General features: G+C 42.0%; 2 protein-coding genes across 3 annotated transcripts in view; one reads left to right on the top strand and one right to left on the bottom strand.

Moving 5' to 3' along the window:
- Window positions 1-17901, bottom strand: part of LOC117965866 (butyrophilin subfamily 1 member A1-like) — a 486786-nt gene that overhangs the window by 392811 nt on the left and 76074 nt on the right. The window lies entirely within an intron of this gene.
- LOC117407797 (butyrophilin subfamily 1 member A1-like) overlaps window positions 1-17901 on the top strand; it is a 422535-nt gene that overhangs the window by 371851 nt on the left and 32783 nt on the right. The window contains exon 1 of one of the 2 annotated variants that reach the window (XM_059015839.1): window positions 10366-10539. The exons of the other annotated variant lie outside the window; for it this stretch is intronic. Coding sequence (XP_058871822.1) covers window positions 10493-10539 — 47 coding nt within the window. The 5' untranslated portion in view covers window positions 10366-10492. Of the gene's footprint in view, window positions 1-10365; window positions 10540-17901 lie in introns of those variants that run through there. 2 annotated transcript variants of the gene reach the window in all.

Raw genomic sequence — 17901 nt, 5'->3', positions numbered from 1 at the left:
GCATCTGTAGGCTAGTACAAGAGTCTTGAACTGGATGCGAGCGGTGATCGGGAGCCAGTGGAGCGAGCGGAGTAGTGGAGTAGCGTGGGCGAAGCGAGGCAGAGAGAACACCAGGCGGGCAGCAGAGTTCTGGAGGAGCTGGAGCGGACGGGTGGCGGACGCAGGGAGGCCAGCCAGGAGGGAGTTGCAGTAGTCTAGGCGGGAGAGTACCAGGGCCTGGACCAGGAGCTGGGTAGCATAGTTGGCGAGGAAGGGTCGGATTCTTCGGATGTTGCTCAGGAAGAATCGGCAAGTGCGTGCCAGAGTGGAGATGTGCTGGGAATAAGAGAGGCAGGGGTCCAGGGTGACTCCAAGGTTCTTAGCTGAGGAAGAGGGAGAGAGTGTGGTAGATTCCAGAGGAAGAGATAGAGAGATCAGAGGAGGGGGAGGAGGAGGGAAAGAAAAGGAGGTCAGATTTAGAGAGGTTGAGTTTGAGGTGATGCGAGTGCATCCAGGAGGAAATAGCAGACAGACAGGTAGAGATACGGGAGGAGATGGTGGAGTCAGAGGTGGGGAAGGAGAGGAAAATCTGAGCATCATCAGCATAGAAATGGTATGAGAAACCATAGGATGCGATGAGGGGGCCCAGGGAGCGGGTGTAGAGAGAGAACAGGAGAGGACCCAAGACTGACCCTTGGGGGACTCCAGTTAAGAGAGGGTGAGGTGTGGAGGTTGCTCCACGCCAGGTTACCTGGTAAGTGCGGTTGGAGAGGTAGGAGGAGAACCAGGCCAGAGCAGTGCCAGAGATCCCCAGGTCAGCAAGAGATGATAGTAGAATAGAGTGATCAACAGTGTCAAAGGCAGCAGAGAGGTCGAGGAGAATTAGGACAGAGGAGAGAGAGGCAGCTCGGGCACATTTGAAAATGTGTTTCTATAAGAAACTCAAGCAAGCAGGGAATGTCTCATCAGTGTTATAACAAGCACCTGGAAATTACTGCACTTTTATGAATGTAACTCTCTTTAACTCAATAGCCGGTCTGTATCCCCCCAGCAGCTAACAGCCCTGAGGTATTGTAATCTAAACTGTAAGCAGTGCTGGAGAGTATCTAGAACCCCTCCTCTCTGTGTCTCCTCCCTCTATTAATCAGGGTGCATTTCACAGGCAAACCCACAGCAGATAATGCAGAGTCCATGTATGCCACAGTCCTCCCAAAGAAGAAAAGGAAGGTAAGCTTTACTTTATTGATTTTTCATCCCTCCCTCCCAGTCCCTCTTCTCTAAGTACCAGGGACAGTCAACCTCCCTCTCTCCCAGTCCCTAAACTAACCATCGAGCCAATCTCCCTCCCTCTAGGTCCTTTAGCTCTGACCACTAGAGCCAGCCTCCCTCCCTCCCAGTCCCTCACCTCTCCACCCTGCTTGTTGAGTGTGTGGAGAGCTGTCTGATTCCTTGTCTCTCTATCTCTCACCCTGCAGTAAATGAAGGGGGTCTCCAGGAGTGAGAACCAGCCTGAATCCAGAGACACTGAGAAGGGGAGCGTGTCAAACTGAAGGAGACAGACCCATTCTTTCAGAATGAACTGGAGAGCCCTGGGATTCAGCTCCACTCCTGCCCTTGAATTGGAAATGAATCTCACTCATCATGCTGTGAGGATTTAGGACTGAGTACTCAGAATGTTTTCCTGGGTGTGGCAGCAATGTGTGCTTCATCTAACTAGAATGACCTCTAAGCTATTGCACAGTGCAGACACACGCTGAAACTGTCTTAGGAATTTCTTAATTGTTTGTTTCATTTCAAGTGGAGCAAATACTGTTTATGTTTTGAATTAATTAGCAGTAATTAATCTGCTTTGCTGAGAAACTCCAAGCTTCTTGTTGTATACTGGAGTCCTGCTTCAGTGCAATGGGATTGAAGTACAATTTCTATCAGTGTGTGATTGCTGTATGACAGCCCCACAATGACAGAGCTATATACTGTAAAACAAAAGCAATTCACTCATTTTCCATTCATGCCAAAACATCTCCAAAATTACTATAACACTGTAGTTTATACAGTATATGTGTACTTTATGGACACAAACATTAGTCATTGTAAATATTTCCTGGATTCCTTTGCTAGTGTATCATGATGTTGAATTTATTAAGACATAGAATCTCTTTGCATTGTGTTGCAATGCAGACATTTTCAGTTTACATATTAAAAAGCACAGCTAAGTCTATTAGCAATAAACAACATATAAATAGCCACTGCCACTAAAATAAATGTTTAATGCTTAATAGATTTTTGTATCAATTGCATTCTATAAAAAAGTGTATATCATGCTATTAAACGATAACAACTTAACACATTTCACTATTCAGAAGCCAAAAATAAACTTTGCATAGATTTTACACTTAACTGTATTGTTTCTGTATTGCTCTGCTCCACTGTGCCCTGCCTCTCTAGGAGATGAAGTCTTATAATCCAGAATTCATGCACCTTTAAATTCTATCAGCAGCAGTGGATTCTCAAACAGTTTTGGTCTGTACAGGTATTTAATGCACAGGGCAATAGTGAAATCAACAATCAATATTCATATTTATTTTAAAATATTAAGGACACAGGAAATGACTTAAATATTTCCTGTGTCCTTTTTTTCTTTTTTAATGTTGCAATGAGAACACAATACAGGAGATGCTTTGTAATGTTTCAATGAACACACGATACAGGAGATGCTTTGTAATGTTGCAATGAACACACACGAGACAGGAGATGCTTTGTAATGTTGCAATGTGCACACAATACAGGAGATGCTTTGTAATGTTTCAATGAACACACGATACAGGAGATGCTTTGTAATGTTTCAATGAACACACGATACAGGAGATGCTTTGTAATGTTGCAATGAACACACACGATACAGGAGAGGCTTTGTAATGTTGCAATGAACACACACGATACAGGAGATGCTTTGTAATGTTGCAATGAACACACACGATACAGGAGATGCTTTGTAATGTTTCAATGAACACACACGATACAGGAGATGCTTTGTAATGTTGCAGTGAACACACACGATACAGGAGATGCTTTGTAATGTTGCAATGATCAAACAATACAGGAGATGCTTTGTAATGTTTCAATGAACACACACGATACAGGAGATGCTTTGTAATGTTGCAATGAACACACGATACAGGAGATGCTTTGTAATGTTTCAATGAACACACGATACAGGAGATGCTTTGTAATGTTTCAATGAACACACACGATACAGGAGATGCTTTGTAATGTTGCAGTGAACACACACGATACAGGAGATGCTTTGTAATGTTGCAATGATCAAACAATACAGGAGATGCTTTGTAATGTTTCAATGAACACACACGATACAGGAGATGCTTTGTAATGTTGCAATGTGCACACAATACAGGAGATGCTTTGTAATGTTTCAATGAACACACGATACAGGAGATGCTTTGTAATGTTTCAATGAACACACGATACAGGAGATGCTTTGTAATGTTGCAATGAACACACACGATACAGGAGAGGCTTTGTAATGTTGCAATGAACACACACGATACAGGAGATGCTTTGTAATGTTGCAATGAACACACACGATACAGGAGATGCTTTGTAATGTTGCAATGAACACACACGATACAGGAGAGGCTTTGTAATGTTGCAATGAACACACACGATACAGGAGATGCTTTGTAATGTTTCAATGAACACACACGATACAGGAGATGCTTTGTAATGTTGCAATGTGCACACACGATACAGGAGATGCTTTGTAATGTTGCAATGAACACACACGATACAGGAGATGCTTTGTAATGTTGCAATGATCAAACAATACAGGAGATGCTTTGTAATGTTTCAATGAACACACACGATACAGGAGATGCTTTGTAATGTTGCAGTGAACACACACGATACAGGAGATGCTTTGTAATGTTGCAATGATCAAACAATACAGGAGATGCTTTGTAATGTTTCAATGAACACACACGATACAGGAGATGCTTTGTAATATTGCAATGAACACACACGATACAGGAGATGCTTTGTAATGTTGCAATGAACACACACGATACAGGAAATGCTTTGTAATGTTTCAATGAACACACACGATACAGGAGATGCTTTGTAATGTTTCAATGAACACACACGATACAGGAGATGCTTTGTAATGTTGCAATGAGCACACAATACAGGAGATGCTTTGTAATATTGCAATGAACACACACGATACAGGAGATGCTTTGTAATGTTGCAATGAACACACACGATACAGGAGATGCTTTGTAATGTTTCAATGAACACACACGATACAGGAGATGCTTTGTAATGTTGCAATGTGCACACACGATACAGGAGATGCTTTGTAATGTTGCAATGATCAAACAATACAGGAGATGCTTTGTAATGTTTCAATGAACACACACGATACAGGAGATGCTTTGTAACGTTGCAATGAGCACACACGATACAGGAGATGCTTTGTAATGTTGCAATGTGCACACACGATACAGGAGATGCTTTGTAATGTTGCAATGAACACACACGATACAGGAGATGCTTTGTAATGTTGCAATGAACACACACGATACAGGAGATGCTTTGTAATGTTTCAATGAATACACACGATACAGGAGATGCTTTGTAATGTTGCAATGAACACACAATACAGGAGATGCTTTGTAATGTTGCAATGAACACACACGATACAGGAGATGCTTTGTAATGTTGCAATGAACACACACGATACAGGAGATGCTTTGTAATGTTGCAATGAACACACACGATACAGGAGATGCTTTGTAATGTTGCAATGAACACACACGATACAGGAGATGCTTTGTAATGTTGCAATGAACACACACGATACAGGAGAGGCTTTGTAATGTTGCAATGAACACACACGATACAGGAGATGCTTTGTAATGTTTCAATGAACACACACGATACAGGAGATGCTTTGTAATGTTGCAATGTGCACACACGATACAGGAGATGCTTTGTAATGTTGCAATGAACACACACGATACAGGAGATGCTTTGTAATGTTGCAATGAACACACACGATACAGGAGATGCTTTGTAATGTTGCAATGTGCACACAATACAGGAGATGCTTTGTAATGTTGCAATGAACACACACGATACAGGAGATGATTTGTAACGTTGCAATGAACACACACGATACAGGAGATGCTTTGTAATGTTGCAATGAACACACACGATACAGGAGATGCTTTGTAATGTTGCAATGTGCACACAATACAGGAGATGCTTTGTAACGTTGCAATGAACACACATGATACAGGAGATGCTTTGTAATGTTGCAATGATCAAACAATACAGGAGATGCTTTGTAACGTTGCAATGAACACACACGATACAGGAGATGCTTTGTAATGTTGCAATGAGCACACAATACAGGAGATGCTTTGTAACGTTGCAATGAACACACACGATACAGGAGATGCTTTGTAATGTTGCAATGTGCACACACGATACAGGAGATGCTTTGTAATGTTTCAATGTGAACACACACGATACAGGAGATGCTTTGTAATGTTGCAATGAACACACACGATACAGGAGATGCTTTGTAATGTTGCAATGAACACACACGATACAGGAGATGCTTTGTAATGTTGCAATGTGCACACACGATACAGGAGATGCTTTGTAATGTTGCAATGTGCACACACGATACAGGAGATGCTTTGTAATGTTTCAATGTGAACACACACGATACAGGAGATGCTTTGTAATGTTGCAATGAACACACACGATACAGGAGATGCTTTGTAATGTTGCAATGTGCACACACGATACAGGAGATGCTTTGTAATGTTGCAATGTGCACACACGATACAGGAGATTCTTTGTAATGTTGCAATGAGCACACACGATACAGGAGATGCTTTGTAATGTTGCAATGAACACACACGATACAGGAGATGCTTTGTAATGTTGCAATGAGCACACACGATACAGGAGATGCTTTGTAATGTTGCAATGAACACACACGATACAGGAGATGCTTTGTAATGTTGCAATGAACACACACGATACAGGAGATGCTTTGTAATGTTGCAATGATCAAACAATACAGGAGATGCTTTGTAATGTTGCAATGAGCACACACGATACAGGAGATGCTTTGTAATGTTTCAATGAACACACACGATACAGGAGATGCTTTGTAATGTTGCAATGTGCACACAATACAGGAGATGCTTTGTAATGTTGCAATGAACACACACGATACAGGAGATGCTTTGTAATGTTGCAATGAACACACACGATACAGGAGATGCTTTGTAATGTTGCAATGATCAAACAATACAGGAGATGCTTTGTAATGTTGCAATGAACACACACGATACAGGAGATGCTTTGTAATGTTTCAATGTGCACACACGATACAGGAGATGCTTTGTAATGTTGCAATGAACACACACGATACAGGAGATGCTTTGTAATGTTGCAATGAACACACACGATACAGGAGATGCTTTGTAATGTTTCAAAGTGCACACACGATACAGGAGATGCTTTGTAATGTTTCAATGTGCACACACGATACAGGAGATGCTTTGTAATGTTTCAATGAACACACAATACAGGAGATGCTTTGTAATGTTTCAATGAACACACAATACAGGAGATGCTTTGTAATGTTTCAATGTGCACACAATACAGGAGATGCTTTTACTTTGTGCCGAGGTAAATACCACTACAGGATTGTTTCATGTTGACAACTTTGGAAATACAAATACAAGCATACTGTTGTAGTTCAAAAATATATATTTAAAATATCTATGAAAGACAAATGATGAATTTCTCTAATTCATAAAAACTGCCCTTTTTGATAAGTAAGGCTGACACATTGTCAAAAGTGTGGAAACCACCCAGTAAGACCAACCTCACTCTCCATGGCATTGACAGCAGCATGGCCTCAGCAGAACACACCTTGCTTATCAAATGACACTTAACAAAGTGGATACTAATAAATCAACTGAGACCATAGCATCCTCCTAGCCTGCATGACATGTAAGAGGGATAGAAAGATAACTGATCAGGTTCTGCTTCTTTCTATTTCACACAGTAATCATCATGGTAATGCTTATGATCCAAATCCAAACTAGAATACCACATTCCCCTGATTGGATAAAACCAGGTCCCTCCTTGGCTATTATCCCAGGAGATTCCCCAGGATTACGAGGAACAGAAGTGTTTGAATCCCAAGATCTAAGATATGCAGTTAAAAAACATATAGGAGAGCTTACAATGGTGCTGTTACACACCCACACATATAGAAGAGCTTACAATGGTGCTGTTACACACCCACACATATAGGAGAGCTTACAATGGTGCTGTTACACACCCACACATATAGGAGAGCTTACAATGGTGCTGTTACACACCCACACATATAGAAGAGCTTACAATGGTGCTGTTACACACCCACACATATAGGAGAGCTTACAATGGTGCTGTTACACACCCACACATATAGAAGAGCTTACAATGGTGCTGTTACACACCCACACATATAGGAGAGCTTACAATGGTGCTGTTACACACCCACACATATAGGAGAGCTTACAATGGTGCTGTTACACACCCACACATATAGGAGAGCTTACAATGGTGCTGTTACACACCCACACAGATAGGAGAGCTTACAATGGTGCCGTTACACACCCACACATATAGGAGAGCTTACAATGGTGCTGTTACACACCCACACATATAGGAGAGCTTACAATGGTGCTGTTACACACCCACACATATAGGAGAGCTTACAATGGTGCTGTAAAAAGGGGGGGGGGGGTTGTTATGAGTATAAAAGGTGCAAATCGTTTTGAAAATTGGTGCTAAACTCTTTTGAAAGTTTACCACCAAAGAGCCTAGTGTTTAAAACCAAAAAGTGTATGCAAAACAAATGTTAGAAAAAAAAGAAAAATGGAATGTTAACTTGTAATCATCCAATTGGAATATTTGCTGGCTGTAGTGTCATTTGTTGCTAGGGAAGAGTGATCTGACTGGCTTCGTGCTGGCAGGAAAGAGAAGCCAACCACACACAGAACGTTCTTAACTCTTCGTTGTCAGTAATATTTTGTGCACAGCTATACTTGACACAATTTTCTAATTAAAATATTTGGTATGTATTTGAACCAATGAGATATTTTGTAAGCAACAGTTCTGGGTGGGATACAAATCATTTTGAAAATTAGTGCTAAACTGTTTGAAAATCTAGCACCAGAGAGCCTACTGGTGCTGAATTATCAAACCCTACCCTAATCAAGCCCCCTCTTAACTTCACACACTTTCTCTCCTGGGTATGTGGATGGGGGGTAGTCCAGACCCATTGAGAAACTCTCATCATCTGTGGTTGCTCGGGAATTCATAATACTGTAAACATGTCTACTGGCTCTGGAATGTAATGTTGCTGGTGCTGTATGAGGTACCCTGGCACTAGAATCTAGCACCACAGCATGACATTTGCATCCTTGTTATAAAGTGCTCAGTCCCCTGGTTGAAACCACACCCCGTCCCTCCCCCTTTCTAGTCTTGTTGAAACTCATAGTGGTTTTGCCATTTTCATCCGTATAACTCATTAATTCAGAATCACACATTAATTCAGTATCACTCATTAATTCAGAATCACACATTAATTCAGTATCACTCATTAATTCAGAATCACACATTAAACATAGTGGAGGGTCATGTATGCATCTATTATTCCAACATGGAGGCAAGATAATTACTGTCCCCACCTGCACATCGCTAATTAACTTAATTACTTATTAATATAATCAGAAATAGTGCAAACAACACTTATACTGATATTGTAGACTAATTCTCATGCAGAAAATTAAATAAACAGTTTCCATACTGTCTCATTGAAGCAGGGTAGTGTTCAGCCTCTGTCAGTACTATCTCATTGAAGCAGGGTAGTGTTCAGCCTGTGTCAGTACTGTGTCATTGAAGCAGGGTAGTGTTCAGCCTGTGTCCGTACTGTCTCAATGAAGCAGGGTAGTGTTCAGCCTGTGTCAGTACTGTCTCATTGAAGCAGGGTAGTGTTCAGCGTGTCAGTACTGTCTCATTACATGCAGGAGTGTAGTGTTCAGCCTGTGTCAGTACTGTCTCATTGAAGCAGGGTAGTGTTCAGCCTCTGTCAGTACTGTCTCATTGAAGCAGGGTAGTGTTCAGCCTGTGTCAGTACTGTCTCATTGAAGCAGGGTAGTGTTCAGCCTGTGTCAGTACTGTCTCATTACATGCAGGAGTGTAGTGTTCAGCCTGTGTCAGTACTGTCTCATTGAAGCAGGGTAGTGTTCAGCCTCTGTCAGTACTATCTCATTGAAGCAGGGTAGTGTTCAGCCTGTGTCAGTACTGTGTCATTGAAGCAGGGTAGTGTTCAGCCTGTGTCAGTACTGTCTCATTACATGCAGGAGTGTAGTGTTCAGCCTGTGTCAGTACTGTCTCATTGAAGCAGGGTAGTGTTCAGCCTCTGTCAGTACTGTCTCATTGAAGCAGGATACTGTTCAGCCTGTGTCAGTACTGTCTCATTACTTGAAGCAGGGTATTGTTCAGCCTGTGTCAGTACTGTCTCATTGAAGCAGGGTAGTGTTCAGCTTGTGTCAGTACTGTCTCATTGAAGCAGGGTAGTGTACAGACTGTCAGTACTGTCTCATTGAAGCAGGGTAGTGTTCAGCCTGTGTCAGTACTGTCTCATTGAAGCAGGGTAGTGTACAGACTGTGTCAGTACTGTCTCATTGAAGCAGGGTAGTGTTCAGCCTCTGTCAGTACTATCTCATTACATGCAGGAGTGTAGTTGTATTTTGCATGACTGGAGAATCAGACCCACTAAACAAAGAGATCCACCTTAAAGTTCAATTTTACAACAACAGGGGGTTAGACTGGAGAATAGTAATGTAACCTTTGCCTCTGAAGCAATGTGATTCTGCAGTTCTGCTGTGTATTGAAGGGGTAGTGTACAGTATTGTGTGATTCTGCAGTTCTGCTGTGTATTGAAGGGGTAGTGTACAGTATAGTGTGATTCTGCAGTTCTGCTGTGTTTTGAAGTGGGATAGTGTACAGTATAGTGTGATTCTGCAGTTCTGCTGTGTATTGCTGGGGTAGTGTACAGTATAGTGTGATTCTGCAGTTCTGCTGTGTATTGAAGGGGTAGTGTACAGTATAGTGTGATTCTGCAGTTCTGCTGTGTATTGAAGAGGGATGGTGTACAGTATAGTCTGTGTCCTAACACTGCTCCGTTACTGCAGTGGGCGTTGTGTGTTATACCATCTTATCTGGCAGCTGCAGAGCCAGTCTGACACATTTATCTCAGTGGAGCAGCGGTCTGGCCCTGTGATGAATATGAATACAGGAGTCTGGCTGTGGGTGTGCAGTACTTCACAGTGCAATCATGGGGTCTGGCCTGTTTGTGTCACACAGCTACAACTAACAGAGCTTTTGTTATGAAGATGAGACTTCTGGGGAGGACATGTTTCATTGTCTTGAGTTTGCTACCAGCTGTTTCTACACAGAGAGGTGAGAGAGACTGTAGAAATTAAACTGATGAAGAGACAACCTGCTATTTCTAACATGAAGATAATTGAACAAGACAGATGCACTGAGATGCAGTATTTCATTTGCAGGGATGTACTGGCTCTGTATATAGTTGTCTGCAGCACTGCAGATAAGGTTTTGGATCATTGAGTAATTTACTCTCTAATTTAGACACTATGATCCTATTATTGTATGTGACTAAATGGACTAAAGTTATGGGTTTTTTTTTAGGCAGGTGTAGTGAGGGCTGGTATAGCCCTGATTTTTGTAAATGACTATGGCCCTGACCATACTATACAGTATATATATATAATTAAGAGTTCAGCCGATTTTTACAGAGGCGACCGCCTCGGCTGCCTCAATGGATGCTACGCGCCTGTAAGGTTCAACTTCAGTGTTATATTACAGTACATGACTGAGTGATACAAGCGGAGGGGACAAAGCTTCCCGTATTTTCAGCTTCTTTGTTTATGGTGAATTGGTTATAATTGATCAGTTATTTTTGAAGGCTTATTTTGTATTTATAAATGTATTGTGTATCGATATGTATACATTTTAAAAGTATTTATTCATTGGCACTCAAATGGTCTCAATTTTTAAATGTTTACACCTGGCTGTGCATACGAATACCTGCACTTTTTTAATTTCACCCCTGCCGCTACCTACTCTTTTAAAGTAGGTACAGTATTTATTGAAAGTACTCATGACTTCAAGGTAATGTTGCTTTTTACTCAGTCAAAATACATTTTACTAACACAGGGCCTATTTTCATACGCGACTAAGGTTGAAGCTGCATAAGTCTTTTTAGTCGTTTATACGGGTGACCCGTGTGTGTGTGATTTTGGAACGTGTAAGTTGAGGTGCTTCCAGGCATTTATCATCCGTCTATTTTAAGTTATTCGTGGCTAGTTAAATTAGCTGATATACCCCTACGTGTGATTTCCGAAGCATTTATACGTCTATTTGGCGTTTAGGAAGTTCTGAGCTACACCCGGCTCTACTTAGTGCAACTCAATCGCTGTTGTTTCTGTTTTTTGTTTTTTCAACGTGGTCGCGGTGCAGGCAGAGAGAAGGAGAATAAGGATGACCAAACAGATGATCAGATTATTATTATTATTATTATTATTATTATTATTATTGGTGAATACCTTGTGAAAGTACTATAGAGTCATGCAAATATTGTACACGAACAGCCATCATATGGCTTAAACCCAGCCGTCAGAGTCCAGAGCTCTAACTACGACTACCACAGCCAGGGTCGGATTAACCTCTTGTGGGCCTGGCGCCAAACAGATTTGTGAGCCCCCATTTGTGGAACCATTGTAAAAGACAGGGGATCAACACAGAAGTTGTCTTTGACACATCACGTTTTTGAGCGCCGCTTACATTTTTTTCATCATTTTCTTAGTCACTTGTTCCTTGATGTTTACTCTCCCGCTCTGAAACAGTGCATGCACAGGCAATACACCTGTAGTGTACACTCAAAACACACTACTAGTCACTTTCAAAACACTCTCAAGCTCAAAACACGTTGCTTTTTACAGTTATGGTATTACATTTGTATTTTCCCCAAACGTTTTTCAGCTAAAGTACTAATAGAAACTGTACAAATGTACTGCATATCAAAATAGAGTTGAAATACAAAGCAAACAAAAAATAAAAATTACCAAAATTAGCCACACACACACACACACAAACAAACAGTACTACATACAGAAACACACACAGACTAATACAGTAAATTGAAATCTATGGCTAATGGATGCCTTCTTTCAAGCATACTGGTTTGAGTTCCTTTGCTTCAAAAACAAAAATCATTCTCGAGGGATTACACATTTTTTCGCTATACAACATGTTTTGAATATGTTATCTTGCTTAATACAACTTTTTTAATGAACAAAAAAAGTTTATTATAACAAACAGTAACATACTGATATACATACTGATAGAATGTGTCTATTTTGTGGCTCACCTTTGTCGTTTTTTGTGTACGTTGTGTTTGTACATTAGTTAGCCACCTGTATTGAAAAAACGCTGGCACTGTCTCCGAAAATTAGCCACTTCCACTGTTCCTTTTAAGTGCATCTGGGTATTTCCCATTTGATAAATAATTGAATATTTCTTGAAAGTTGGTCTCTCCTTTTCCACCAGTCCCAGTGTCAGCACTAGTCAGTGTCAGCACCAGTCCCAGCAGAGTCAGCACCAGTCACAGTCCCAGCACCAGTCCCAGCAATGTCAGCACCAGTCCCAGCAGTGTCAGCACCAGTCCCAGCAGTGTCAGCACCGGTCTCAGTGTCAGCACCAGTCCCAGCAGTGTCAGCACCAGTCCCAGCACCAGTCCCAGCAGTGTCAGCACCAGTCTCAGTACTAGTCAGTGTCAGCACCAGTCCCAGCAGTGTCAGCACCGGTCTCAGTGTCAGTACTAGTCAGTGTCAGCACCAGTCCCAGCAGTGTCAGCACCGGTCTCAGTGTCAGTACTAGTCACATTGTCAGCACCAGTCCCAGCAGTGTCAGCACCAGTCACATTGTCAGCACCAGTCCCAGCAGTGTCAGCACCAGTCCCAGCAGTGTCAGCACCAGTCCCAGCAGTGTCAGCACCAGTCCCAGTGTCAGTACTAGTCCCAGCACCGGTCTCAGTGTCAGTACTAGTCAGTGTCAGCACCAGTCCCAGCAGTGTCAGCACCGGTCTCAGTGTCAGTACTAGTCAGTGTCAGCACCAGTCCCAGCAGTGTCAGCACCAGTCACATTGTCAGCACCAGTCCCAGCAGTGTCAGCACCAGTCCCAGCAGTGTCAGCACCAGTCCCAGCAGTGTCAGCACCAGTCCCAGCAGTGTCAGCACCAGTCCCAGCAGTGTCAGCACTGGTCTCAGTGTCAGTACTAGTCAGTGTCAGCACCAGTCACATTGTCAGCACCAGTCCCAGCACTGTCAGCACCAGTCACAGTGTCAGCACCAGTCCCAGCAGTATCAGCACCAGTCAGCAGCAGTTACCAGTCCCAGCAGTGTAAGGCAACTTAAGTAGCAGTGAACCAAATGCATGTCAATAAAGGTATGAACCCATCTACTTATTAATATTGATGTTATATTCTTATCCTTTTAAAATCATATATTTCTGACAGTGTCAATATGGTCATTTTAGGTTGCTGTGGTTTTGCTGGGAGACAATTAGTTTTAATCTTTGAAATAATATGGGTCATCAAATTTTAACATTAACATCATCATCCAAGGGACTTAATATTGCTTTGCAGTTTGCATGAACAGTCTCCAGGCTTTATAAGACGATTACTTTTAGCTTTGTAACATGAACTATCCCAATTTAAAAACCACAACCCTAAACCTATAACCTTTTTAAAATAAACAATTGTATGTGTAGTGTACTGTATATACTTTTTTTTTTTTAAACTAGCAGTGGTAGGCCTACGCCGGAACTGTAGTAAGGTTACAGTTATACTAATATTAAAGTGTAGAAAATACGACTTGCCCTGCTAATAATATTATGGATGCAGCATGTCATTATATTACTGAAACATTTTTATTTTGATTAAAGTTTGACAACATTTTGATGTATAAAATAATTTAATATATAAATAAATCTCCGCGATCACACATAAACTACTTCAGATTGACATCGATGTTATAGAAACATAAAAAGACAGGGATTTAAGACATTTTACTGTATAAAGAGCCGTCGATCACACATTTTGAAGTTCATATGAAAAGACAGTGGCACAAACACATAATACACAGTCTAGTAAATAAAACGGCCAGATAAAAATAAAAAGCCATGCAGTGAACCTGCCCTTTAATCAAACTGTAGCCCCGCCTTACTTTTATCTACTTTTGCCTTACTGCGCTTGCGTGATCAACTTATTTCTACGACACCGGTACGAAGTTTGTAATTAACTCAGAAATGTGTACATTCTCAAACGTAAACCAAACAAAGTTCAATAGAATGAATATAAACAAACACAAAAGTAACTCAGGATCCCAGCATAACTTAAACCACATACTTACCTGGTATGGTTTTTGGCTTTTCCTTCTTTGTTAGTAACTCCGGGCAGGTAAGTAAGTTTGGAATGCTTTTTTTGTCTTTAAATTCAGCGCGTCCCCACTAGTCTAAGCGGTATGTTGGCCGACTGGTAGACGCACCCTGCGTTCTTTTAAGCTATATATATATATATATATAGCGGGGCAGAACAATGGGGGAGAGCGATTGTGAGGAACTGTACCCGGTTGCTCTGCCTGTTCAAGCTTCCGAGGAGTATTCTGGTGCTTAGGAAAATATAGTAAGTGCGTTACGTTTGAATTCTAGCGATTCTGGGAAAAGTCTAGCATAGAGCGTTTTTTACCTCTTGGCGAGGCAGACTTTTGTTTTGTACTGTTTGGTTTTGGTTTTGATAATTTTGGATTTAAATAAATTACGGTGTACACACTGTTTGGTTTCCAGCTGCAGGAGCAGCAATACTTTAACCACGTGTGTTGTTTATATGGACGGAACTTGTTAAAAACATTACGTGTTCCCCAGCTGCAGGAGCAGCAATACTCTGACCGAGTGCATTGTTTTTATGAGCAGGACTCGCTACCAATAATACGTGTTCTTCAGCTGCCAGAGCAGCAATTACTTTAACCAAGACTGTTGCGGGACTTAGCAAAAATACTGCAAGGTTTACAGCTGCAGGTGCAGCGTGTGCACTTCAAGAAAGAATTACAGCGCCAGGTCTGGATCGTACAGGTTGGATTACAAACTGCCGGAGTAACGGTACAACTCTGAGAGAGGGATATACATTTGGAAGAAAACCACCAAGCACAGAATCGGGGTGTGAGATCAATCTTTATTATTGCTGGTTCCTTGTGGCCTGCTCCTTGCTGTCTTTCAGGCAGCCTAGGACAGAGGATGTGCTGTTCTTCCTTATGTTACAGGAGACAACCTCCAGAGGGAGCCCAACCTGTACTCACCTGTGTTCCTGGCTCACTCCACCAGAGGGAGCCCAACCAATACCCACCTGTGTTCCTGGCTCACTCCACCAGAGGGAGCCCAACCAATACCCAACTGTATTCCTGGCTCACTCCACCAGAGGGAGCCCAACCTGTACTCACCTGTGTTCCTGGCTCACTCCACCAGAGGGAGCCCAACCTGTACTCACCTGTGTTCCTGGCTCACTCCACCAGAGGGAGTCCAACCAATACCCACCTGTGTTCCTGGCTCACTCCACCAGAGGGAGCCCAACCTGTACTCACCTGTGTTCCTGGCTCACTCCACCAGAGGGAGTCCAACTTGCACTCGACATAGCATAGAGAGGGAAGAAGTAGTGAGAGAGTGGCCCGTACAGGGCAAATAAACACAAGAGAATAAATGTCTTGTTGTAAATAAAAGTATTCACCTGAATTACTGAAGTGTTGACTCCGGTCTGTGAAGAAAAATACCGGTGCCCCAGCAACACCACACTACCATTCTTTTACTATATATATATATATATATATATATATATATATATATATATATATATATATATATATAATATAAATAAACTAAAATTAAAAAAATAAAACAACAATGCACAATAGGGGCTAAAATTTTGCTCAAATTTATTATGTAACGGGCACTACTAATACTTATGATGTTCTTGGCCATTTTAATCATCATAGTGTTCTCTGAAATCACCCACATACCTTTCCAGACCCTGGGTACTCACCTACAACAGGACCTGGCCATGCTACAATAGCTTTGGATTAGAACATATATTCCTGTTTCTTTTATTTATTTTATACTTATTAATTATCTTACAATAATATGTTATGTGTGCTTCTCTTGTGTTTCTGTGTAGATTAATTACCATGATCTATTCTAGAAAAAGTAGACTTTTTATTTTATTTTTATCCCTGGTATTGTGGTTTCTGCACAAGAAATAAAGTGGCAAAAGACACATTTTCATAAAGTAATATCATTACTGTGGTTTACTTATGCCTTTTTTTAGATGTACACATACTCTTCAAAATGTTTTAGAAAAGGAGGGGCATTGTACAAAGAAAAAACACCTCACTGTTTTGGTTTTCGTTTATTACAGTCCTCATAACAGAAAATACTAGGATTGCAACAAAACAAAATGCTAGGTTACCTACCGTAACCCTGGTTTGCTGAAAGAGAAGACAACCACCAACATTACTTATGGGATATGTCTGTCTATGGGTAGGTATTACTGAGCTCTTTATATCAGAGCTGCTGATAGACCCCTTCCTTGGATGATGCACTCAGTCCTGCCCACTGAGGGATTAAAACCATCATACTGAGGAAGCCATTTCTCTTTTTGCATCGACCCTGTGAGGGCGACATGCGACCTCACGGTTGGTGGTCGTCTTCTCTTTCAGGTAGCCAGGGTTACGGTAGGTAACCTAACGTTCCCTTTCAATTCGAAGATGACCACCAACATTACTTATGGGAAAGTATACCAGAGCCGTCGTGAGGGACAAGGAACGGCAGCATATGAGGGATGCATCAGAACTGTATAACCCAGGGGTCAGTGGTGTGAACTTACACCATCAAGGACCCTCGTGCCTAATGAAGGCAAGGAAGGATCTACCACATTAAGATGGTAGAACCTGGAGAAAGTATGCGGCATAGCCCAGCTAGCCGCAGTACAGATATCAGACAGTGAGGCCCCCTCTAGTGGAATGTGCGACTACCTTCCCAGGCGGGGGCAAGCCAGCACCATCATACGCAGTCTAGACAGTGTCAGCAATCCAATGTGACAGCTGCTGCTTTGAGAGGGGCTGTCCTAGGGTCCGTATCCCATAACAGACAAAACGATGTAAGCCGACTGCATCATTGATGGTGAGGCCCAGCCTCACCAGATGCTCTGTCACCACTGCCGCCTGGGCCACTGCTCCCTCTCGTAACTGGGAACAGATCAAACAGTCGTCAATATAGTTTATTACTCTGATCCCCCTCACCTACAGGGGAGCCAGGATAGCATCTACGCACTTTGAAAATGTACGAGGAACTAGGGAGAGGCTGAATGGCAGCATAGCGAACTCGTAAACGCTTCCCTGAAAGGCGAAGCGGAGATACTTCCTGTGCTCTGGATGAATGGGAACATGAAAATACGCGTCCCGTAATTCCACGGTGGTGAACCAGTCGTCCATCCGGACTGACTGGAGAATGTGACGGTGAGTCAGCATCTGGAACCTTCTTTCTTTTAAGCCTCAGGTCTAGGCCACCAGAAAATATCTCGAGTAGTACCTCTCTCTGTGGTACTGAATGGCTCGCTTGCACAGCATGGCGGCTACTTCTTTCTGAAGTACAGAGGCCTGGAGAGGGTCTGTCACAAAAGTATTTGTGATTCCAAGT

Source organism: Acipenser ruthenus, chromosome 51 (genome assembly GCF_902713425.1).
Source record: "Acipenser ruthenus chromosome 51, fAciRut3.2 maternal haplotype, whole genome shotgun sequence".
NCBI classification, from domain to species: Eukaryota; Metazoa; Chordata; class Actinopteri; order Acipenseriformes; family Acipenseridae; genus Acipenser; species Acipenser ruthenus.
Note: the sequence above shows the minus strand (reverse complement) of the source record. Positions and strands in the feature narration are given on the sequence as shown.